The sequence below is a fragment of the Tiliqua scincoides genome, chromosome 9, assembly GCF_035046505.1.
Source record: "Tiliqua scincoides isolate rTilSci1 chromosome 9, rTilSci1.hap2, whole genome shotgun sequence".
Lineage (NCBI taxonomy): Eukaryota > Metazoa > Chordata > Lepidosauria > Squamata > Scincidae > Tiliqua > Tiliqua scincoides.
This window is the reverse complement of record NC_089829.1, coordinates 8,020,469-8,046,457: the sequence shown is the minus strand read 5'-3', so window position 1 is coordinate 8,046,457 and position 25,989 is coordinate 8,020,469. Positions and strand designations below refer to the sequence as shown.

The window sequence follows — 25,989 nt, the reverse complement described above, 5'->3', positions numbered from 1 at the left end:
ACAAAATTCAGGATGAAAGATAGTGATACTAAAAAAGAAAGCAGCAAAACTGTAGTGTGGGGGCCAAGAAGACTTAAGAACATAAGAACAGCCCCACTGGATCAGGCCATAGGCCCATCTAATCCAGTTTCCTGTGTCTCACAGCGGCCCACCAAATGCCCCAGGGAGCACACCAGATAACAAGAGACCTGCAAGACTTCCTGGGAATTGTAGTTAAGAACATAAGAAGAGCCCCACTGGATCAGGCCAAAGGCCCATCTAGTCCAGCTTCCTGTATCTCACAGCGGCCCACCAAATGCCCCAGGGAGCACACCAGATAACAAGAGACCTGCAAGGCTTCCTGGGAATTGTAGTTAAGAACATAAGAACAGCCCCACCGGATCAGGCCATAGGCCCATCTAGTCCAGCTTCCTGTATCTCACAGCGGCCCACCAAATGCCCCAGGGAGCACACCAGATAACAAGAGACCTCATCCTGGTGCCCTCCCTTGCAGCTGGCATTCTGACATAGCCCATTTCTCAAGGGGACTTCAAGGGGAAGGAAGTTTCACTGTCTATGTTCTGCTACCAAGAAAGCTCTGTCAGGTGTCGCTGTCACCGGGTGAGATTCAGGCAGGCTCAATTGGGAGACAGCAGTCCTTCAACATGTGTTTTAGATTAATCCAAGCACCGTTTTCCACAGTAGTGAGCCAAGGCATCAGCGGGAACATGGGAATATGGGCAGGGACGTTGGGAAAACAGGAAGAAGTGAGGGGGTTGCATACCAAGGTAATACTTATGGGCTCAGATTATTAATCAACATGGGTTGGTTGGCAGATGGGTCGCTACAGGCAGTGGGTCGCTAGGAGGATGGGGGGCTGCAGGCCACTCCAGGTGATGCACTGGGGGGGGGCAAAAACTGGCCAAAATGTTTTAAATCTTGGTATTTTCGAATAATACTACCATGTTATATATCATTCGATGTGTAATTTCATGAAGAATGCAATGAAACAAACCACACTGAAATATCTCTATTCTATCATATAGCCTAAAAACTAGCTTGGGGGCAGAGCGATGGTACATCACCACGCCCACCACCGGGGCGTTGCCCTCCCCACTGCGGGGGAGGAGGTTCATCCTGGGGGTGATGTGCTGGCCTCCCACACCGTGTGACGCAAAACTTAGGATTGCCACTGACTGCAGGGCATAATTTGGAGATGCTCTAAATGCGAGAGGCAGAAGCACACGAAATGCAACCCATACAACATTTCAACAGCACAAGATTGTTGCAGCACAACACAAGTTTACAATACAGACAGATTTTGCTACTGACGGCACCCCGAGTTCATCTACGTGACTTGATAAACTTGAGTTACAATCCACTGGCTTACAGTTTATTTCAGATAAATTCAAGATATATAGTTACCATAGGATTGGTTTTTTTAAAAAATGACAATTGATCCCATAATGCAGTTGGGTTGTGTTCCCTCTTCTTTATCATGACTATGATAAAGTCATAAGGTTTCCAAGCGATATAATTTCCATAGTTTCCACAGAAGTCCTGTGGTCTGGTTGATGAAGCAGCATTGGGCCCTGGGGGTTGTTTTCTGCTAAGACCCCAATTTAGGGCGATCATCTCCAAGCTGGGGGGGGGCAGATTTGGACCCCAGAGTTTGCCTCTGCAGATCTCTCACCAGGTCAGATCTTTGCTCAGTGGTAAGCTCCACAGTTCAGTTAAGCACCCTCTGATTTGGTAATCCAAGCTTTGACAGTGGCTTCCCCCCCCCCACCTGCAATTCAAAGCAAATTTAAGTTGCACCCTCATCTGGGAAGAAGTCCATTTGAACCCAGTGTGTCTTCCTTTAGAGTAAGCATAGTTAGGGTGCAATCTTAACCCCTTATGTCAGTGTTTTCCACCACTGACATAAGGGCAATGCAACTCTGAGGTAAGAGAACAAACATTCCCTTACTTTGAGGAGGCCTCCGTGAGTGCCACCCAACTATGGGATGCAGCACATGTCCCATTGGCACCGCTATGCCAGTGCTGGAAAGTACTGACATAAGGGGTTCAGATTGCGCCCTCAGTGATTTATTTTCCTTAGGAATATATTTCAGGAGAGAAGGATCTAAAGGGCCACGAACTTGACCTCCACCTTATAAAATGTCCCATTACTATAGAACCCCTTTTAAAAACAACGGCATCCTTCAAATTCAGAGATGTGTTAGCCCACTCACATACTTAGCATTGCAAAAAAAGCAATGTTTTTATTCTCTCTAGATGTGCGCTTTTGAGGCTAACTTCCTTTTATCTTTGTAGTGAAGTTCCTTTCGCTTCCCATCTTATCTCCCTTTTCTACAGCTCTCTTCTGCCACCACAGTTCTGTCCCTGACGATCCCTCTGCCTTCTTCTTTGCTTCAGTGTGTTCTGTCCTTCTCCTTCCTCAAGAGGAAAACAAGTCCTTAGAATGCTGGTGCAGAAGATGAGTCCATGATGGAAAGCGGCAAAGAGCAGAATGGAGGCCGAATGCTCCGTGTCTGTCCTTCCCTGGCTCGATTCCCTGAGCGATTCAGCTTCATGCGTAACTCGGCTCCCCAAGGTTTGGAGCCGTTTCCTGCATAGGTGTCCTTACATTGGTGTCCAGCTCTTGAACATGGACGTAGTCTCCATTTGCTTCTTGCTTTAAAAAGAAAGTGAAGTGAAAAAGAAAGGTTATACAGAGGAACTAAATCCCTAAGCCATTTTGAACCAATAGGATCAGGCCATGATTAGAACCCAAGACCTTCCTGCACCTGAGGCAGCATGCCAAGTGCTTCTCACTTACCTGATAAAGGGTCAGCCTTGGCTCTTCCCATTCCCTGCCTTATAAAAGGAAGAGGGGGAATGGGATGAAGTGTGGAGGACAGGAGAGATGCTCTAGCTTACTACTCTCCTCTCCTCCACATATTTTCTTCCACTCTTACACACACACACACACACACACACCTGCTAACTGGGCAAAGAAGAATCTCTTAAAATGGTGTCATCTTCTATTTAGAACGGGGACAGCAACTGTCCCTTTTCACCCCAGCATAGCATCTTTTCCAGTGGCTGCTGCCACTGTCTTTTAGTATGAATACTTTGGGGACAGGGAACTATTTATTGATTTATTTTACTATGTCAACCACTTTGTGAACTTCTCTGTTGAAAAGTGGCACACTGTGGGCTCTTCTCATCTGTGAGTTCCACACCCATGGGTTCAATACAACATGAGTGTTGACCCCGTGCCTGAAAGGGCCACCTGAAGAGTCTTCTGGTTGCATCTGGGAGGTATTCTGAGGCACAGGGAGGCCACATGCAGCCTCCTTGCCTCTCAGAAGTCCTCATGTCCAACTCTCTTTTTCTCTATATATAGAGAGAGATCCTTAGATTTCATAGTTTGTTTATGCCAGTAAAGGTTCTACATACATACACAGTGAAGGACAGAGGGGCAGAAAGAAGGGGCATTTAAGGGAGGCATGATAGGAAGACTCAGAAGATGTACTCACCGGTTTTCCAGGCTTGTCTGCAAAGGAAATGGAAAGGGGTCTCAGAAGTGCACTTTTTAGAAGACGGCCTATAAAACAGGTTCCTTTATTCAACTCACATAACACCAGAACCAGGGGACATCCACTCAAATTGAGTGTTGGGAGAGTTAGGACAGACAAAAGAAAATATTTCTTTACTCAGCGTGTGGTTGGTCTGTGGAACTCCTTGCCACAGGATGTGGTGATGGCGTCTGGCCTGGACACCTTTTAAAGGGGATTGGACAAGTTTCTGGAGGAAAAATCCATTACGGGGTACAAGCCATGATGTGTATGCGCAACCTCCTGATTTTAGAAATGGGTTATGTCAGAATGCCAGATGCAAGGGAAGGCACCAGGATGAGGTCTCTTGTTGTCTGGTGTGCTCCCTGGGGCATTTGGTGGGCCGCTGTGAGATACAGGAAGTTGGACTAGATGGGCCTATGGCCTGATCCAGTTGGGCTGTTCTTATGTTCTTAACTGCTCTGGAAGGTCTCAGAGGCAAAGGGGGCTAGAAGTAGTTGCAGAATGTGGATTTGTAGCAACAGAGTCCATTCTGCCACAAGTGGCATAGCTAAGGAGTCCAGGGTGGTCAAATGCCACAGGTGCCATGCCATGGGGGTCAGATGGGTGCTTTTTGGAGGGCTTCTGAGGCCCGGGTAGCCCACGCACAGCTTTCCCAACCCCCAGAAGGTTTTCCGGTGGTCTTAGAAAAGCTCTTCTGTTAGTTGCTGAAAACTGGGAAGTGACTTTCTAAGACCTTCTGCAGGGGTAGGGGGGTGTTAAAATAACTGTGCCCCTGGGTGCCACTGATCTTCCACCCACCTACCTTTTCCGCTGCTCTTCCGCCTTATTAGGTACACCAAGATGCCGACAACAAGCAAGACCAGAATCACCAAAGAGGCAGATGCAGCAACTGTGGCTGTGTGACTGCGCTCGTGGGGCTCGCAGACGGCATCTGATGTATTGCTGCCAGCCCTTTTCTCCTTCAAGCCTTTTTCGCTGCAGCTGGAACAGAGATTCAAAGAGGTCAGCAGGGATCTCAAGGAGGGCTGTGCCCACTGTGAGGTTTGGAAACTAGAGCAGGGCTTTTCAACCAGCACTTCTAGAGAGGGCGCAGCTGGGGGGGGGGGAGTGTGGCAGAATTCTGGTGCCGTGACTCTGGCAAAAATGTCCTTGAAGAGTTCGTCGCCTTGGCAAAGCACTGCCAGACCTCTAAAGCACTGCTGAGTTAATTTGCAAGTTCTCTTCCAACTGATTCGGATGCATTTTACCTCTTCAGCTAAACTGAGGCTGCAGTCCTAGGCACACTTTCCTGGGAATCAGCCCCACTGAACACAGAAGGACTCGCTTCTGAGTAGACTTGCAGAGGGTTGTGCTGCTAGTCAGGGCCTAGGAGAGGGGGGTAAAGGGGGTAATTTGTACCCGGGCCCAGGGTCCAAAGGGGGGCCCAAGAGACAAAGGAGGGGACCCAGAAATTTCCTAGGATCTTATGTTTTCCTATCTACTCAGACTTGTTGCCCATACGGGATGCTGGGGACACTATTGATGGTGGGTAGACCTGGGCTCCAAAGACTTTTCCAGCTGCCTTTACACTCCCCCTAACCTGTTTCGCCCCTCCCTGCCCCTGTTCTGCTTGCCCGTCACCACCCTCCCCAGCTCCGTTTCACCCCTCCCTCTTTCCAAAGGGGTCCAAAAGAAACTTTGTACCCCCTGATAAAATTCCTCTCAGATGCCCTGCTGCTAGTCAACAAAGCTGAACTTCTGCATTTAGCGTTCAGTGTTCCAGGGATGGAAAGAGAATTAGGGTCACTTTAATGAACTCTGCAAGTCCCAGCACTTGAGTCCATCCATCCCCCCAATAATAATAATAATAATAATAATAATAATAATAATAATAATAATAATAATAATAATAATACAGGTATTTCTGTACCACCTTTCTAGGTCCTCAGATTTCTCCTCAGACTTTATTCAAGGCGGTTTACATGGGCAGGCAATTTAAATCCCCATAGGGAATTTGAAAGGTTCTATCTTTCAAGAAACCACAACCACAACAGATGTTTCTTTCTTGATCTGGCCGCATATTCTGGCCTCCATCCTCCCACGCTCAGAGCAGATGGAATAGCTCGGCTCAGCTTGTCAGCTGCTTCAAGATCGCACGGTGCCGGTGGCCTCGAACTGACGACCTTCGGATGTTATCTTCAGGCAAATGGAGGCTCAAACCTCTAGACCAGACCTCCTGCCTCTATTGATTATAGACCAATCATGCTCCTCCCATGGTCTCCTAAGAGCAGAAGCAAAAGGGCACCAAAAAAGCAAAGCGAACTTGGACCCCCCTCTCCCTCCCAATAATGCAATGACAATTTTGGTCTTTCTCTGACTTTTCCAGCATAACAGGAAGGAAACAGTCTGTCGCAGGAAAGAGACATGGAGAATTTAGGAAGGCGTAACATCAGACACTCATGCAGCAGTATCACAGCAGCAGAAAAGGCTCAAGGTTCTTACTTGGTCCAAAGTTGACAGAGGGAGGCGTTTTCAGTGACTGAAAATGTTTTAGGAGGACAGGGCTCATATTTGGTATCGGAGGTTTCTGTGCCTGTAAACAAAAGACAAGAAGTTATATAGGAAGCTGCCTTATGCGGAGTCTGACCAGTGGCGTAGCTAGAGGGGGTGCAAAGCACTAAGTTTTGCAGGGAGCCTCACCGCAGCAGCATGCAAGAGACCCCTCCATCTCCACTTTGGAGCCATTTCAGGAGATGGGAGCAAAACAGGACGTATGCCGGAATGGCTTCGCCTGGGAGGAGGGGGGCCTTGCAGGGGCCTTGCCACTGAGTCTGACTTTGGTTCATTTAACTCAACGCTGACTGGTAGCTGCTCTCCAGGGTTTCAGCCATGGGGGCTTTCCCTGCCCTACCTGGAATCACTGCTAAGAATTGAACCCAAGACCTTCTGCATTCAAAGCAGGTGTTCCACAACCGAGCTTCTGAAGCTGCTTGCTGAGTCTGACTGTGGTTCCTCTAGCTCAGTATTGTCAACACTGACTGGCAGAATCTTTATAGCCTTTCAGGCATAGGCATCTTTCCCAGCCCTAGATGGAGACACTCAGTGCCAGGATGGAACCTGGATTGGGCAGGAGGTCTGGTCTAGAGGGCTGAGCCTCCATTTGCCTGAAGATAACAGCCAAAGGTCGCCAGTTCGAGGCCACCGGCACCGTGTGACCTTGAAGCACCTGACAAGCTGAGCAGAGCTATTCCATCTGCTCTGAGCATGGGAGGATGGAGGCCAGAATGTGCGATCAGATCAAGAAAGAAACATCTGAATGTTGTGGTTTCCTGAAAAATAGAAACCTTCTTTCAAATTGTAAAAATCCCTATGGGGATTTAAATTGCCTGCCTATGTAAACCGCCTTGAATGAAGTCTAAGGAGAAATCCGAGGACCAAGAAAGGCAGTATAGAAATACCTGTATTATTATTATTATTATTATTATTATTATTATTATTATTATTATTATTAGAACCTGGGACTCTCTGCAAGTAAAATGTGGACTTTACCACTAATTTTATTGGTCCAGTCTTAATTGTGTCCGTGGACATGCCTTCTACAGAGTCAGACCTCTGGCTTCTTAGCTCAGGAATGTCTATCCTGACTGAGTACAGCCAGTAGCATCATTAGATACTGCAGGCAGCCCGAGGTCACGGGCTCAGGGAGATGACACTACTATTGGCCAAAAAATTTTAAAATCCTGATATTTTCAAATAATATCATCATATTATATATCATTTGATGCGTAATTTCATGCACAATGCAGTGAAACAAACCACACTGAAATATCTCTATTCTAACAAAAGCTATAGCCAAAAACCCTGCAGGGGCGGGGCAATGGTGCATCACCATGCTCACCCATGCCCACTGCGTGGGAGGAGGTCCATCATGGGGGTGATGGCTGGTTTCCCACAACGGGTGTCGCAAACCCTAGTGATGTCACAGACGACAGCTTTCCAAGGTACCAGAGAAAGGGTTGTTCACAGCCCTGATACCTGAGTCACATTATCTAGAAAAGCCACAGGTTGAATATGAGAACCATCTGAGTACAACATATAGCATTCGATCCGTGAGATGTGTTGGTCTCTCTCATATTGACCCTGATCCTTCCCAATGCATGACTTTTCAGGTACCAAGCTTGCAAATCCCACCGCTGACACCAAAGGCAGCCACTGAGCTCAGGAGTGGGTGGCTTTCCCAAAAATTGGGACTTCACTCTGCATGATCCTTCTCACAAACCATGCATCTTTGATTGGACCACACAGCTGGACAGCCACGTTTTGCCCTTTAGTGCACTTCCTCAGCAACTATTACCCTGCACATGCCCGATCTCGTCTGATCTCGGAAGCTAAGCAAGGTCAGGCCTGGTTAGTACTTGGATGGGAGACCGCCGGGGAATACCGGGTGCTGTAGGCTTATACCATAGCCTTTCGAGACTGAAGGTTGCCAACCAACCATCCCCAGCCAATCCCACCTAGCATGGTTGGTCCAGGCAGGACCCTGCAACATGGTCACCACGGCAGTAAGTAAGGATAAGTAAGTAAGAGGTGATTAAGCTTCCCCTCCCTTCCTCAACCTACCATTTGAAAAGGCATGGAGAGTGAAGGAAGGAAGTGGAGAAAGGTCACTCTAGGCAGCCAGTCTCCCCACTTCACTTTTTGCCTCCCTTCCTCCACCCTCCCTGCCTTTTCAAATGAAAGCAAGGAAAGAAAAGATCAATAGGGCAATCGACTGGAGGGGCTGTGAATGGAGGCAGGAGGGGCTGGAGAGAGGGCAATCAGGGGGCTGAGGCAGTGGGAAACTCAGGGGCAGGAGGGAAGGAGTGATCTCCGCACTGGGGTGAACAGGAGGGGCTGATGAGCATGCAAATGGAGGGAGCAAGGGAGGGCCAGGGCTGATCCAGGGGTAGGGAGGGGGCAATTCCAGGGCTGCAGGGGGTATGATCCTGGGGCAGGAAGGAAAGAAAATTTAGCTTGGCAAACCGACCAGCAGTGCTGCATTCTGTGGCTTTTCTACACTCACACAAAATCACGGTCAACATGCAGTACGGTCTAAGAGGCACGGCAATAGAAATGAATGGATCCTCCCAGGGGAGCATCTTCATGATGATTCTGCATCTTACCTGGCTGTGTCACCTTATAACCAGGACGAGAGACTGTGTGTTTCTGGCACAATTCACATCCCCCATCACTGGAAAGAATGCAGAAGTAACCTGGGCTGCAGGAGCACACAGTGTTCTTGGTATAGGTACATGGTTCTTTGATTCTCAGGTGAGATCCTGCAAGTACAGAGGTACAGAATCACAGAGCTGGAGGGATCCTGGTGTATAGAGGCATCCCTTGCTGAGTCCTACCCAGTGGAAGAGACTGAGCGTTTATGATGTTGATGGAGTTACAGCTGGAGACAGAAGAGGATAGTCAAGGAGATTTTTGAAAAGAGCATCTAGAAGAGGGCCCGTAAATACACACAGACTCATATGATACTTTTGCCTAAAAGGGTGAAACAGGACGGATCATCTCTGTGCAACAAACATATCTCTGCAAAATCGTAAGCAAAAGGGACTGTGATAGTAACCTGTGGAACTCCCTGCCCTGTGGAATACATCAGGTTTATTTCCTGTTGATCTTTTGTAAGCTCAGCATAGTTCAGGACTTGGGGAGAAAAAAGGACACTCTAAGAAAAGCCCCGGGGCCTGGATACAACCACTGTTAACATTCAAGGTGCTAAGGAAGGAGGAAGCCATGATCAGATGTTTGTTTTGAATCTGATGCAAGGGAGACCTTTTCAGGAAATGAAGCTCCATTCATTATGCCCGATCTCGTCTGATCTCAGAAGCTAAGCAGGGTCAGGCCTGGTTAGTACTTGGATGGGAGACCGCCTGGGAATACCGGGTGCTGTAGACTTATACCATAGTCTTTCGAGACTGAAGGTTGCCAACCATTTCATCATGCAACAGAGCAGTACAAGCTACACTAGCAGAGACATTCTAATCCATGTACATCGCTTCAGGGACAACACTATTTTCAAGCTTCTTCTGTTCAGAGTGACCCTTCCAGCTCTATGATTCTATGAAATACTGAGAGGCTGCCAAGGAAGTCAATCTGAATAGATCAGTTGTTCTCACTCCTTTAGCACTGGGACCCACTTTTTAGAATGAGAATCTGTCAGGACCCACCGAAAGTGATGTTATGACCAGAAGTGACGTCACCATGCAGGAAAATTTTTAACAATCCTAGGCTGAATTCCTACCCACACTTCTCAGGAGCAAGTCCCATTTACTATCATTGTTAAAAGCATCTTCATAGTAGCCTGTTAAAAGTACAAATCTGTGACATTTCCCCCAAATGCAGTCACATACCATCACATCACACCAAGTCTAATATATTAAAAATAAAATATTGAAATGAATGGGGTCCCACCTGAAATTGGTTTGTGACCCACCTAGTGGGTCCTGACTGACAATTAGAGAAACACTGGAATAGATCGTTCAGAACAGAGGCAGTTTTAATCAAATCTGACAGGACAGCCATCTACAGAAGTTGGACATACTGATTTTGCATCAAAGATAAGGTCCTTTCAGTGGTGAAAGCTATGGAGCAGTTTTGAGCATTATTTTCTTGAGAGTAAACTGCAACTTGAACTAAGCCCCTCTGCATAGCCAGAAATACGGACAAGTTGAGATAAATGCATCCCACATCGAGTCTTTATTTTTTACTGTACCTGGATCGCAGCTGTGACATCTGAGGCACTCTGTCAAGCCATTGGGGTGGTCCGTGTAGGTGCCCTCTGTGCAGGGAAGGCAGGTGGTCCCCAGATCAACCGTGCAGTGTCTCGAGACTCGTTCTCCTACGACAAAGAGGTTCATTTGGTGCTTGTAACATGTGGGCTGCCAGTGAAGCATTCCTTGTGTTTCGTTCACAACCCAGAATGGGCACTTGAACGTTTTCCTCAGAGGATCATAATGGGGATTTCTCTCATGTTTTGGGGATCCCTCTCATGCTTTCTGAGACATTCATGAGCAGGGATCTCAATGTCTTAGGTCACTGTGTTGTCCATTAACAGAAAAATTCACAATCCACAGACAGGAGACAATGAGACTAGTGGAATCACTAGGATGTGCAGGGGAAGTGGACCACACTGGGTGACACCATGTGGGGGGAACACCAAAGAAGGAGAGCTAAGAATGAAAGACTGGGAGGCCAGGTCTACCAAGTGGGGTCCTGAGTTCCAGAGAGTTCTCTAGATTCCCTCTTACATTGTTGCTTACCTTCTGTCCGATGATGAATTCAGCAGAATTCAAGAACTTGCTTTTTTAATTGTGTGTGTTTTTTTTGTTTTTGTTTTTTTGCTTAATCCTAAATAATGTATTGTCTGACTTTGGGATTGGGGAGAATAAGGGTGGTTCTTGTCTCGTCCTGCTCCAAAATGTCCCTGCCACATCGGGGCAGATCCAGTGTTTGTGTTGGGTGGGGGGGGGGTGAAGTATGAACACTGCCTTAACTCCAGAGCCCAGGTCAACCAGAGGGGTAAACCAGGTCTTCTGGTTGAACTTTGGCCTCTGTGGCTGAGGACCTGTGCTCCCATCTGAACTTGGAGCTCAGAGCTACCTGCTGGGAAGACCTGGACTCCCATTTTGACTCTGCCCTCTGGAGCCGCTTCTTCCAGGCAGGTAGTCCTGGGCTCCCAGCCGTGCTTGGGCTTGCTCCCCATCCCAGCGGGCACCCTTTCCCACTGGCACAACAGTTTTTTGGGGGGCACACCTATGGCGCCCCCCCTTGGATCTGTCCCTGTTAACCATTCAATCCGATCCATGTGTATGCACATGCCTGATCTCGTCTGATCTCGGAAGCTAAGCAGGGTCAGGCCTGGTTAGTACTTGGATGGGAGACCACCTCGGAATACCGGGTGCTGTAGGCTGATACCATAGTCTTTCCAGACTGAAGGTTGCCAACCATCTCCCTATACTGATCTCCCGATCTTGTCTGATATTGGAAGCTAAGCAGGGTCAGGCCTGGTTAGTACTTGGATGGGAGACCACCTCGGAATACCGGGTGCTGTAGGCTGATACCATAGTCTTTCCAGACTGAAGGTTGGCAACCATCTCCCTATACTGAACACTATCTCCCGATCTTGTCTGATATTGGAAGCTAAGCAGGGTCAGGCCTGGTTCGTACTTGGATGGGAGACCTCCTCAGAATACCGGGTACTGTAGGCTTGTACCATAGTCTTTCGAGACTGAAGGTTGCCAACCACTGTATTCAATGGGGCTCTCAGGTAAGTGTGTATAGGATTGCATAATACGGGACAAAGATCAACATTTTGTCCCATATAACAGACGTATCCACATAACAGACTGACATTATAGTCATTGCTCTCCCCAGGGAATTGTAGGTTGGGGGAGTCAGGATGTCTAACTGAGACTTCTCAGCCCTCTTACGAAATCACAATTCCCAGAATTCTGTGGGGAAAGCCATTTTCAGTTAAATTTATATCGTACGAAGGTGAGCAGATAGACCTGTGCACTGTCCTTGTCTAGCAAAATTGAAAACTGACCTGTCTGATGCAATTCAAAGCAGATCTACTTACCGATCCCACACTTCGGACAACAGTTCTCTTTGATTTGGTACTCCCATGGTTTGCAGGTGGTTGCTTCTAGACCAAGCAGCTCTGTGGCAAGGAGGAGGCAAAGGCTGATGCAAAAGATCTTCGGGGGAAAGCGAGAACAGAGGTTTTGTTGGTGCTGTGCTCAACTATAATGCTTCTCGATAGTCAACTGCAAATAATACATGTGAACACTATTGAAGACATAACCATTTCCAAGGCCAACCATTTCCAGGGCCTAACACCTGAGGAGGCATGCCCAATTCTGCCAATGTGCCAGCCTCTGTTCCTCCCACTGTCCAATGCTCTCATTCAACACTCTCTTCCCCATTTCATCTTTGTACCCTTCTTCTTTTTCCAATCCAGGGAGTAGAAGGATGAGGAAGAACAGGGGTGGACAGAGATGGGTGCCCTCCATCAATCTGCTGCCTGAGGGCCAAATACTATCCAATTTTCCAGTGCCAGTGCAACTGTGCCAATGGGGCATGCACTGCATCTTGTGGTGGGGCAGCAGTCACAGAGGCCTCCTTAAGGTATGGGAACATGGGTTCCCTTACCTTGGGGTTGCATTGTGGCTGCACCGGTGCTGGAAAATTGGATAGGATTAGGCCCTGGGGCAACAGCTTCAATTGATCTTCTTGATGGGCCGGACCGGACCATTTTTTTATATATAGTTTTCAAGTCAATATAGTTTTATATTCAGGAGAATCTCAAAGTCTCAAGTACATTATTCACAGTGATAACTAACCGCAATTAACATGGATGTACTCTAACGGCAACCCAGCCAACTGATCTCAACAATTGCCAAGATGCCCATAGATAGCCCAATTTGATATAAAATCTCTTCTTCAGACATCTCTAAAGAATGAGACTCATTGATGACTCTGGAGTCTTCATAAGGCTTTCAGCAAGTAAATTCAGTTATCTTAGATCCTGCCACTAAACCACATGCTTTAATAGTTCTTAATCTGCTCTTGCTAGCTGAATAATGGCTCCTTCATTTTTGTTGCAGAAGCTGAGCTGGAAAGCTATTTCCACTTTCTGGCATTTTGGCTAATGAGCGGCAAGTCATTTAGAGAACTACTGGTTAATATCAGGGATTGCTGGTATGGCGCAGTGGTTAAGTGACTAAGCTGAGCGCCTCGGTTTCCTCCATTCAAACCTCACCTCATTATTCTGCCCAAACTGGTTAATATTCTTGCCATGGCATGTACACATGGCTACAGACTGAGTTGCGGATCCCTGGTATGAATCTCACCTCTGCCAGGAACTCAGAGGCAACCTTAGGCAAGCCTCTCAGCCTCATTTTTCCCCATCTGCAATACAGGCATAATACTTGTTGCAAGGAGTTCGTCATGATACGGAAAGAGCTTTGCCTAATCAGACAATGCTCTGCAAATGCTACTCTCTATTAATGAAGAGACGTACTCATGTCAAATGCAATTTGATTAACCATAACTATATTAGGCTGCGGTATGTGTTTGTTCTTGAATGTTCCGCACTGGTTTCCATGCCCCAGCCTTCATTTCAGTGTGTCCCTATGATCTCTTATGCCTGGTTACCAGCCTGACTATTTTGCTTTCAGGTTGCTATGCAACTGTTTACCTGCGAAAAGAGCTTTCTCTCCCCATTAGACGTTGGCACTTCTAGACCTGAATTTCTGTTTGTAAAAGCTTAGATATTTATTGCTGAATCAGGATTGTTTTTGCACAGTGTTTTCCCAGTGCGCTAGGGTGCATCAGCTCATCTTGCACATGAAAACCCTACATGCAGAAGTACAATCGGCTGCATGTTCTATCAATGCATTATTATTATTATTATTATTATTATTATTATTATTATTATTAACAGCACTTATATAGCACTTTTCAACAAAAGTTCACAAAGCAGTTTACAGAGAAAGGCCACAATCCTAACCACACTTTCCTGGAAGTAAGTCCCATTTGACCTCAATAGGACTTGCTTCTGAGTAGACCTGCATAGGCTTGTGCCCAAAATCACATATGCGTCCATCTGCACGTGTGACACCGAAGGAAGAGAGAATTTGGAGAGATGGACAGAGTGCGGGATAGTTGTGGCAAACGTCACACGATCCCTTTCTGGGATTCAATTTGGAAGTGCTCCTTGGGCCGGCTTGGACCAGACTTTTACCGTCTGACCAGCCCTATGCAATTAGGGGCTTGCATGACGCAGTTCTGTCATGAAGCAGGATGCAGTGCTAGCAGATTTGGGGCCACATCTGAGGAACAGCAGAGCAGCCTACTGCTATAGGTGACCTAAAGAGGAAGAAAGGCAAAATGACACCTATCAGAAATAGGGGAGAAGGCAGGAACTGGAGGTACAAACGCAAAAGGGGATGGAAGAGGGGGGCCCATTTGATGCTTATTCCAGGCAGCCAAATGCTATGCACCAGCATCAGTGTATCTGCACACTAAACACATAAGAACATAAGAACAGCTCCACTGGATCAGGCCATAGGCCCATCTAGTCCAGCTTCCTAGTCCAGCTTCTCACAGCAGCCCACCAAATGCCCCAGGGAGCACACCAGATAACAAGAGACCTGCAAGGCTTCCTGGGAATTGTAGTTTAAGAACATAAGAACAGCCCCACTGGATCAGGCCATAGGCCCATCTAGTCCAGCTTCCTGTATCTCACAGTGGCCCACCAAATGCCCAGGGAGCACACCAGATAACAAGAGACCTCATCCTGGTGGCCTCCCTTGCATCTGACATAGCCCATTTCTAAAATCAGGAGGTTGCACATGCACATCATGGCTTGTAATCCATAATGGATTTTTCCTCCAGAAACGTGTCTAATCCTCTTTTAAAGGCGTCCTGACCCCTCCTTTTGCTTCATTGGTACTGTAGTTGGGTGGGGAGAGGTCATCAGAACTGGACCTCTGCATAGGCAAAGGGGTATTTTGGATGCAAAACCCCACATAATTACATAACCAGGAAGGGAGGGGACACATGCTAGGACATGCGCACAATGTTAGATGCATGTCTGTAATTTACACGGGGCCAGCGAAGGGGCAAATGTGTCATCCAAACAAACCCCCAGTTAAACCAAAATTCAGGGAGAGCAGAAGGCAGAGCAAACCAGAGGAACGAGAAAGGAAGTGAATGGGGGAAATCTGCTTGTCATAATCCCAGCTCTGGCTGAAGCCACACCAGTGGTTGCAGCTTCTCCAGCTGGGACTAAGCATCACCTCCTCTCACAGATACAGGAAAACAGCAAATAAGTGATAAAGGTACGTGATGTTCCTTGGCAGGCCCCCACCAGTTCTGAGCCAGAAACGAACCCCAAAACACAAAAAGTGGAAATTGCTTCAAAAGAAATGGTTTCAACACCAGGGCGCTTAATTAGCCATTGCACAATGACTCTCATTTCCCCGTTTTGTTCTGCTTTTCCTGCCCTGCGTATTTTGTTTGCAAGAGAAAAGAACCCTTTAAGTGTTCCAAGGTCAACAGATTCACTTTGTTTTCTCAGGTTAAGCCATTTCCGCCCAATGTTGCGTATATGCAACAGGGACCAAGTGTGAATACCTGTGGGCGGGGCAAAAACAGGTTAAATTGGTGGTTCTCACACATTTAGCATTGGGACCCACTTTTTAGAATGAGAATCTGTCAGGACCCACCGGAAGTGATGTCATGACCGGAAGTGACATCATCAAGCAGGAACATTTTTTTCTCAATCCTAGGCTGCAGTCCTATCCACACTTACCCAGGAGTAAGTCCCATTGACTGTCATTGTTAAAAGAATATACTTAGTAGCTTTTTAAAAGTATAGGTCTGTAACATTTCCCCAAATGCAGTCACATACCATGATAGCATCGTCTAATATATTAAAAATAAAATACTGAAATGAATGGGGATCCGCCTGAAATTGGCTCACGACCCACCTAGTGGGTCCTGGCCCACAGTTTGAGAAACACTGGGTGAAATCATTACCATGGTTTTTACCATGTATCTGAGTGAGCAGGTTTCGGAGCTGCTTTTCAAAGAAAGTGTCTGAATGAGACAGTTAAAAAAAAAAACAACTGATGAATTATCTACTCATCAAAAGTACTGCTCCTTACTCATACTGACACCTCAGACTGACAAATATGCCTCAAAAATACAAATGAACCACATGCAGAGTTGTTCCTCTCAAAGGAAGCTGCCTTCTGCTGAGTCATACCTTGAGCTATCTAGCTGAGGCTTTCAACAGTGAGTCAGCGGAGTCTGTCCTCTTCACTGCTTCCAGCACTAACTGGCAGCAGCTCTCCAGGCTCCCCAAGAGGGGTCTTCCCCAATGTTGCCCAGAGATGCTAAGGACTGAACCTCAGAACTTTAGTAAGCAGGGTTATTCACATGCACCCTAAGGGACAAAGGAAGGAAGAATGGGGTGGGGTGGGCAGACCAAGCCCAAGAGAAAGCAGGTTCAGCAATGGCAGCACAAGTCCTGTGCAGGTCCAATATCACCAGCACAGGTCCAAGTTCACATTGTGGCTGCTGTGGCTTACCCCCAGGAAATGGGGACAAATATCCCCTGCCCCTGAGGAGACCTCCAACAACCAAAAATCCCCCATGGGATGCAGCATAGCCCTTGCCACTGCATGGGGATTTAAGTAGGATTGGAACATAGCAGGGGTGACCAAACCCCGGCCCTGGGGCCACTTGCGGCCCTCAAGGCCTCTCAATGCGGTCCTCGGGGAGACCCCAGTCTCCAATGAGCCTCTGGCCCTCCACAACTGGCCCGATGCAACGGCTCTCAGCGTGAGGGTGACTGCTTGACCTCTCGCATGAGCTGTGGGATGAGGGCTCCCTCCACTGCTTGCTGTTTCACGTCTGTGATGCAGCAGCGGCAGCGAAGGAAAGGCTAGCCTTGCTTTGTGCAAGGCCTTTTATAGGCCTTGAGCTATTGCAAGACATTCATTCAATCATACAAGTTCATCTTTAATATATTCTTTTATGTAAACATATGTAAATTTATTCAAATTTTAAATGTAAATTGATTCTTTTTACACAGTGTCAGAGAGATGATGTGGCCCTCCAGCCAAAAACTTTGGGCACCCCTGGACTATAGGAATCATTTCAGCAGAGGGATGGAGACTGGATGGAGAGGGATGGAAGAGAAAGGATTTGTGGAAGACATAGATTTGAAACTGGCATTTGGAGGAAGAGAGAAGATGTGGGACCACAGAGATGAACTGGAACTTCAGGTTGAAAGGGGCGTTATAAGGAGTGGATTGAAAGCAGGAGCACAACCAGGTCCATATTTCACAAAACCCTTGGTGAACTGCCCTCCATGGGCGCCTTCCTGCCTAGGTGGACCTTGAAGGAGTTGCTGCCCCAATGCCACATGAAAGTTATAGGCACAGAGGTGGTCTTTGGGATCAGGTCCTTCAGCCACCGCCCATTGATGCTAACCCTCTGAGTTGAACAGATTGGGGTAACTCAGCATGATAGAGCAGAAGAAGGAAATGTTCTCCTAAGATCACTTTGAACTTTCTCCTTGCCTGCTTAAAATAAATCTGGACAATCAACTCCACAAGAAAACACAGATCTCAACTCAGGGTGCAAGTGGCTGGAACAGAAGACGCACAGAGGTTGCATTTAGATGGTATGGAGTGGTGAGGTGGGGGGCAGCTGGACATCTCCGTAAGACCCCTGTGTTTTTCAGGTTTGTCCACAAGATGGAGCCTGGTGTCCACCTATCCGAACAAATATAAACAAAGAATTGGACTCTGGGAAGGGGAATTTCAGGATCCGTAAACAGGAAGCAGAGGAAAAAAATAATCTCGAATTTAGGGGCACCAAGAGAACTGACTGTGCCTGGTGTTTGAAATTTGGCCTTTTAATCGTTGACTTTCAATGGAAGCTTCCTGAAACTAACAATAGCACAGGAGGGGGTGTATGATCAAGCTAAGAACTGGAAGGGAGGAGGCTACATGCCAAAGAACCAAGTACTAAACTCTTAGGCAGTGGCATAGCTGGGGAGGGGCAAAGCACTAAGTTTTGCAGGGAGCCTTACTGCAGCATGCAAGAGCGCCCCCTCCCCTTTGAAGCCATTCCAGGTGGGGAGATCAAAACGGAGGTGTACACCTGGCTCCAAAGAGGAGAGGCTCCTTGCACGCTGCAGTGGGACCCCATGCAAAACATAGTGTGTTGCACCCCCCCTCTAGCTACGCCACTGCCCTTAGGACAGTCCAGTCACATTTTTCTCTGACAGTCTGCAAACGCATCCAGTCTTTCATCACAGGCTGCATATGATTGGACACAGATGGGGTGCATTGCCCGACTGTTCAGGGAAGAACCAAACAGAGGTGTCGATGACCTCTTTTTTTACCCAGAATTTTGTCACTACTTCTGCTATTGCAGGGAAATGACATGAAAAGCTGGGGATTTCTTTCTGCCTTCAGTGCATGATGTGCTGGAGACCGGGGAGAGAAAAGAAGGGGGAATTTTCTGGTGCTGCAGGGGTATTCCATTAGGGAAGATGCATTTCTTTGAAAGTAGAGACATTTGTTGGGGGGGGGGGGCTGCAAATCCCTATTTACCTCCATAGTGTGTTGGGGGTCAGGACTCAGCCATGCTACCACCTCAAGCCCAATGAGGACTCCTCTGAAAAGGAAGAGGAGCAGATCCCACAATGGCTCCCTGGAGAAATGAGGACTGCCTAAGAGCCAAGGTGGTGTGGTGGTTTGGGAGGTGAACTTAGACCTGGAAGAACCAGGTTCAAATCCCCCCCTCAGCCATGAAGCTTCCTGGGTGACCTTGGGTCAGTCACTTTCTCTCAGCCTCACCTACCTCACAGGGTTGTTGTGAGGACAAAAGGAGGGGAGCAGCTGTGTACACCGCTCCTGAGCTCCTTGGAGGAAGGGCGGTATAAAAATGTGAAACATAAAATAAATAAATAAGTTCCCATATGCAGAGTCAGACCCTTGATCCGTCTCAGAACTGTCAACCCTGACTGACTGCAGTTCTCCAGGGTTTCAGACAGAAGGGGAGGTTCTTCCCAGCCTTCTGTGAAGATGCCAGGGACTGAATGTGGGGTCCTTTGAATGCACAACCCGTGCTGTTCCATTGAGTGGCCCAGGGATGCCCAGGTGACACCATCTGAAAGGGCTTCAATGGGCAGAACTTATGCCTCTCCAGGAACGCACCCCAGGTCCGGCCTTCCTTGATCACCCCAGACATCAGAAGCAGCAGGTGGGATGATAAGTTCCACGGCATCGATAAAAGGTCCATACTGTCAGTCAGTGCTAAAGATCTGGGTCAGCCCACAGCCTCCCTTATATCTGGTCTACTTGAAAGACAGGGCAAGACATGCCCTGGAACAGGGCCCCTTAGAAGAGCCATCTTAGCTACTCTGAAACTAGAAGTTGCCACCTGCCCAGCGCAGGTGCAACAGCTCCATGGAGCATTCCTCACTCAGCTCCAGTGCTCCTGCCACGTGGGACCTCCCACATCTCTGGAGGGCTGTCAGAAACAGACAGCAAGAAAAGAATAACAAATCACCCCCAGGTATGGCATCAAGGAAGCTATGACACCCTGAAGAAAATACCAGGTCAAGTGCAGATCAGCAATTAGCTGAGCGCTCCTTCCCCATACAGGGCAGTACGACAGGTGAGTGCTTGCCTGGGAAGGTTTTTGTTCTTAAACTTTGCCATGACGTTTTTCAATTTTTTTAAAAACAAAGTTGAGCATGTGTAGGAGGGGGGAGCATTGTCACTCCTCACTTCCTACCTCACAGGTACTAGCCAATATGTGCCTTTGACATTTAAGCAACCGCGCTCTGCATTTGACTCAGGCTTCCCATCTCTGCGCTCAACGAGGAAAGCGGTTCGCCGCCCCCATCGTTCAAACCGCACCATTTTCCACCACAATAGAAGAACGATAACGAGGAAGGATGTCTAGACCTGCCTGGTGAATTAAGTAAGAGCAGTGTAATTGCCACACAAACAGCACAAGAACCACCCTACTGGGTCAGGACAAAGGCCCATCAAGTCCAGTGTCCTGTATCTCACAGAGGCCCACCAGGTGCCTCAGGGAGCACACAACAACAAGTGCATCCTGGTGACCTGGCATTCTGACCTACTTCTAAAACCAGGACGCTGCACATACCCATCATGGCTTGTAACCTGTGATGGACTTTTCCTCCAGAAATTTGTCCAATCCCCTTTTAAAGGCATGCTGGCCAGATGCCACCACCGCATCCTGTGGCAGGGAGTCCCACAGACTAATTACACGCTGGGTAAATAAATATTTTCTTTTGTCAGTTCTAACTCTCCCAACGCTCAGTTTTAGTGGATGTCCCCTGGAAACCCTTGTCTGATTCTGTGCACACAGCAGGGATCAGGGTGTACATGCTGAACATGGACCCAGCCTTCTGTGGGAATCGGAGCGGGGAGGACTTGTCAAAACCAGTTTGGGATGCAGCATGTCGAGAGTGAGAAAATTATATCGTCCGGAGCCAAAAAGCAGAGAGTTCCCGTTGATGCAATCTGAGGCAAACTTGGTTCCCTTTCCTGAATGATCAAGCAAACCCTCTTTAGTTTCTTACTCCTCTATCTGTGAGTTTGTCGCTTAGCTAATCAGTTAAAAGAAAATACATTTGCAGGTTATCAGCATTTCAATTTAAGGAACTCTCTCCGTGCAGGCTCACTTTCAGTTTAACCCGGTGGTTCTCAAGCTGTCAGCTGTGACTCCCTGGGGAGCTGTAGAAAGCAGACAAGGGAGTCACGGAACCCTCGCGAAAAACCTTAAAAAACGCCGTATAAAATGTATAGGATCGTAGTCCTAATGGGGAACCTCAGCCAGTGGCCCAGCAGGTCAAGGGAGGTGCCGGTCGAAAAAGTTTGGGAACCACTAATTTAACAGATGAAAGCTACCAGCAACAATCAGTAAGAAAGATAAGCTCCAGAATATGTTCGTCACTGCAACGCCAAGAGTGGCACCATAAAGGCACACCTGTTGCCCACAACCCCCTTCTTTCCTTACCAATTAAACTCAGTGCCTACCAATGAATACATGTTTCCATTGACTCATTCAGCGACAAACCAATTAAAAGTTACAACAACCCTGTTCCCTCCACCACCCTAAACTGCCAAATACACTCTCTCTAATTCGAAATAATGGGGTGTGAGGGGCTGGTCAGCTGACAGGAAGTGGGGATGATAAGACTCTGCCCACACCCTGGGATATTGGGAGCCTGTGCTGAATATTTCTTGCAAACCCCACAGTCGCAGCTATATTCCAAGGTAGATCTGGGGCACACGATCACTGCGTCTCAGGAGGCAGTCACCATGTTGAATCCTTGGTGTTTCCAGGTAGGGCTGAAACAAACCCATGTCCGAAGTCCTGGGAGAGGCAGCGGAAGAAAATCCTGAGCCAGGTGAGCTTAAGGCAGCAGCTTTGGTGTACACTAGATTCACATTTAGTTGGAGCCAGGCAGAGATCCACTTACTTGGGGCATGGTCCTGGAGGAGAGGTCAGGGAGATTCATGCCAGCCAGTCCACAGGGCTGTGCATGTACTTCGGTCTGGACATAGCTACGTAGCCCTGTTGCTTGTCTTCCTTCCAGTTATAGCCACTTCTGGACTCATGGATTCCTTTCCCACTGCAGCTCCGAGCATTCTGAAAGCCTCGCCATGAATCCCCCACTGCCTTTGGGTGGTCTCCAGCAGAAGAAAACAATACAAAACAAGCTGCTGGAGATCTGTTCAGGGAGCTGGAGCTGCCGAGCTGGAGATCTGTGTCCAAAGGTTCCGGAGGAGCAGCTACAGACTGTGAAAGTGAAAGTGAAATGTAACCAGCGAAGCTGAGCTGAAGGTTCCTCCCTTAATTCCTCCCTTCCCCAGAGACAGATGAAGAATCTCGCCTAGTTGCATAGAATTTCTCCCGTTTCCTGGCAGTGCTGCTGACTCTAATTATCATGTTGTTTCTTTTTCTTTTTCTCTTACTGGAGCTTTCGTTTGTTCATCATTCTCCGAAAGGTTTGAGGGCATGCCAGAGAGCTTGCAGCAGTGCTTCCCACCAGCAACCCAAGAGACCTGGCCCATCCTGTTTCAACACCCGAACAAGGCCTCCCAGCCCAGCTCAAGTGAGTTCCAATAGGACTAAGCCAATTTAGAACTCATTTAGTAATCAACTAATGCAAACTTGCAACCCCCACCTAGCAAATATACTCTCCCCAAATCCTAAGGTTGGGCATCCCTTATCCAGAACTCTGAATTACCGAATATTCCGAAATGCCAAACTTTTTTGAGCACCAACGTGACCTCTTTTCATGTAAAAAAAAATTAAATCACAAACTGTGTTTTTTGCACAAACCTTGTTTGAAGCACAAAATTATTTAAAAGTATTGTATAAAATTACCTTCAGGCTATGTGTATAAAGGGTATATATGAAACATAAAAGAAGCTTGTGCGTAGACTTGTGCCCCATCTCCAAGATCGCTCATTACGTACATGCAAGTATTCCAAAATACGGAAAAATCCGCTATCCCAAACACTTCTGGGAATCAATTTCTGAATCAAATTTCAGAATCAAACCTTGGCATTCTCTGGTGACCTATACCTAACTTCATATGGGTTGTCTTGATATTGCTTTAACAAGGAGGAAGGAAACAGTTAACAGCCTGATCTTATCCCATAATATCCCGCACCACTGCTGGTGGTGGAGAACAGACAGACAGCCTTGGAGAGATAAATAATTTTTTTTCTTATTTATCTCCCCATAGGCTGAATGGCCTCCTGTGGGTCTCCTCAGATCTATGCTAGCTGTTTTGCACGCATAAGTCTGAAAAAACTGAGGGGGAACTTTATTTGTTTGTTTGTTTAGTTATTCATATCCTATTTTTCCCATGCTGAAGCAAATGCCTAAGGTGGCTTATGAAGCTTTATAATAAAGTACAAAGTATCACAACAGGTAACAACATCAAACAAGGCATTAAAACATTAATTTTTAATATTACATTTTAAAACGTAAACCCAAACAGATATCTAACAGATTTCATTGGGTCAATGGGGAACAAATTAGACCAAGGAAGCAGTCAAGTCACAGCCATATTTCAGAGGCCCAGAGGGCTGACATCCACACAGCAACCAAACGCCAGACAAAACAGGAATGCTTTGAGCCCTTACCAAAAAGCCATGAGGAGGGGAGTAGTTCTCAGTTTCCCTGGAAGAGAATTCTATCATTGTGGTGCCACTACAGAGAAGGCTTGCCCCTGTGCATGGCTGCCACCAAGATCCTCCCTATCCCATCCCCAAACCCTCCCCCAGCTCTGGTCAATCCCCACCCCATCAATGGCTTTAAAAAATGGATCAGAGTTGAGTTGCAAACAATCTCAGAAAAACCTCCTGACTCAAGAGCATGCATTTAGTTCATTGCCATGTGACCGGTCATGCATCTTTCTTGCGCCACTCATCTCAGCTGTTCTTGAGATGTGAGGCAGTGCGGACTGGTTCTCTGCAATGACACTGGGGCGTGTGTCAGGTTGACGCTGAACATTCATTTGAAGCAATGCAACACAAATTCCTTTTAAGGAGAAACATCTGGTCAGTTTCAAGCTCAGCCAAGGGACTTCCAAGAAATTCAAGCGAAATTTCTCAAGGGAGTGGTGGTGGTGGTTACACTCCTCTGTATTCATTAAAATGGATGCACAAATGAATGGTGCTATTTATTTTCTACTCTACTGAACAACATCTATGTCCAGCTTTCTTTTGTCCAACAAAAAAACACACGATGCAGATCACACAGCGAAAAAGAAAAGGAAAATCAAATAGGTGGATTTTCAGGGGGCTCCCTTGCTCAGCCCCCCAGCCTCACAAATGGAGATCTCCACCCCCATGTTCCTGATCCTCCTCTTTGCTGGCTCCTTCACTGACAGCTGTCTCCTTGATTACACACTTACACCCCTTTAAATATAGTGCTGCTAGCCACACATACCTGAGAAGGGATTCTCACATCACATGAGAACTTGCCCTCTTCACTGATTAAACTGGAATCCCCCTGGGGATGGGTGGTCTTCTTGGCAACTTGGTTTCCATATTGTTCTCTAACTCTGGCAGGAGCACATCCCCTCTAGCTCATCCCTATCGCAAACCACCCTCCAATGCTAATTTTTTCCTTGGTTGCTCAATTGGCCGCATCCAAAAGCCTGAGAATCCCAGAAGGACAAAGATACCAAGCAATATCAGCCAACAGCCTTTGGTAAAAGGCTGTGCTGAAATGACTGGGATGTTAGAATTGGGGTGAGCACTTCAGAGGCCATCTAGTCGGTGCAGGAAACTGATAAACCATCCCCGAGAAGCGGCTGTCCAGCCTTTGCGTGTCAATCACCAATGTGGGAGATCCCACAATTGCAAGAGGCAGAAGTGAAGACATTCTTCCTCCTGTCTAGCCTAAAGCTACTTCCCTGTCGTTTCAACCCCTTGGCCCTGGACTCAGAAGCTAAGGGACGCTCACTCTCTCCCTGCTCAAGATGAGAGATTCACTATTTACTTTGTAAGCCTCCTTGGACATCCTTTGGCATGGGAAAGGCGGGGTATAAATTTTTCAAATAAATAGGGGTGTGCCCTGGTATCTGCGGAGTTCCCTTCCAGACCCCACCCCGCGCAGATACTTGAAACTCTGCATACCGTAGACACCTACAGTGTGCCCCCCCCTCCATGCAATTCAAACTTACTGGGGGGAAGGGGCAAAATTCTTGCACTGGTCACTATGAACTTGCTTGCTGGCAGCCTGGTCTGTTCTCAATGACTACCTGGAGGTTAACAGCAAGCAGACCTTACCTGCTTCCAGTTAGCTTTTTCGCTAGGATCTTCTGCTTTAAAAAACGTTTTGTCTGGGTTAAAGCTTAAAGGACCTACTGGGCTCGCGGGGGGGGTGTGTGGAGCACCCACTCCCCCCACCCAAGCCCATTAGGTCGATTATGAACTTACCCCAGCCAAAAACTTCCTTGAAGGAGAAGGCCCGTTAAGGGGGGGAAAAGCTAGCCAGAGGTTAAGTGGAAGCAGTTCAGTTCCACTTGCTGTTAACCTCCAGCTAGTTATTGAGAAGAGATCAGACTGCGAGCAGGCAGCCTGAAGGTCGCTGCGAGCTGCGTAGTGACCAGTTTAAGCCAGAATTTCGCCCCTTTCCCCTGGCAAGTTTGAATCCCACAGGGGCCCCGCATGGGGTTCCTGCATCCACGGTTAAGTGAAACCACGGATACAGGATCCGCGGTTACCAGGGCATGCCCATACAAAAAATTAAGGTGCCTCTTTGCCCAGTTTCCATGGGGTGGGATGGGTGTAGCCATGACAAGGAATAAAACTGAAAGTGAATGGACTTGCAGAACAAAGCTAAATGTTTTTCTTTCGCTTACATTCCTTTGTGGTCAACTTTTTGATGAACTCTGAACCTGGCTAGCCTTATTTATTCCTTCAAAAGGTGGACATCCCAGCTCTCTGTTTGCAAACAAGGCTTCCAAGGCTGAGGACAATCATCCAGCATAAAATACAGTAACACACAAAATTGAGGAAACATCGTCATTAACAAGAACAACATAAAAGCAGAACATTAATTAGTAACATAAAAGGAGAACATAAAAAGCATAACAGAGCTCAAGCCTAAGCATGTCTACTCAGAAGTAAGTCCCATTATAGTCAATGGGGTTCACTCCCAGGTAAGTGTGGATAGGATTGCAAACTTAGCCAGCCCAGCTAGGCCTCTGCCCTAGATTTGAGTCTTCCTCCAACACTCCCAGGTTGCAAATCTGCCAGGATTGACCTGGTGTCTCCAGAAATCAGCATCAGTCTCCAGGTGAAAGCAAGCCTGAAGGTTTGAGCAGGTC

The 25,989-nt window shown here is 47.4% G+C and overlaps 1 protein-coding gene and 1 pseudogene across 2 annotated transcripts; one reads left to right on the top strand and one right to left on the bottom strand.

Moving 5' to 3' along the window:
• Nucleotides 1-1,358: 1,358 nt before the first annotated feature.
• On the bottom strand, nt 1,359-23,394 carry TNFRSF14 (TNF receptor superfamily member 14). 2 transcript variants are annotated; one of them, XM_066637222.1, is made up of 9 exons: nt 23,294-23,394; nt 21,616-21,935; nt 12,151-12,268; nt 10,285-10,410; nt 8,687-8,842; nt 6,027-6,117; nt 4,348-4,526; nt 3,504-3,520; nt 1,359-2,656 (listed from the first exon to the last, which is right to left on the bottom strand). In XM_066637222.1, the coding sequence occupies exons 2-9, from the start codon at nt 21,652-21,654 to the stop codon at nt 2,552-2,554; spliced, it is 831 nt and encodes a 276-aa protein (XP_066493319.1). In that variant the 5' UTR covers nt 21,655-21,935; nt 23,294-23,394; the 3' UTR covers nt 1,359-2,551. The 2 variants fall into 2 exon arrangements, with proteins under 2 accessions (XP_066493319.1, XP_066493320.1); XM_066637223.1 differs by having other exon boundaries at nt 21,616-21,928.
• LOC136660748 (5S ribosomal RNA) lies at nt 7,861-7,980 on the top strand (annotated as a pseudogene).
• Nucleotides 23,395-25,989: the final 2,595 nt, after the last annotated feature.

Excerpts from the sequence above, each read along its gene's own strand:
- TNFRSF14 (XM_066637222.1), bottom strand. The coding sequence starts at position 21,654 with ATGAATCTCCCTGACCTCTCCTCCAGGACCATGCCCCAA. Across the intron at positions 8,843-10,284 it reads ATGTCACAGCTGCGATCCAG|GATCTCACCTGAGAATCAAA; the intron begins GTACAGTAAAAA and ends CTGTACTTGCAG. Across the intron at positions 4,527-6,026 it reads CTCTGTCAACTTTGGACCAA|CTGCAGCGAAAAAGGCTTGA; the intron begins GTAAGAACCTTG and ends TCTCTGTTCCAG.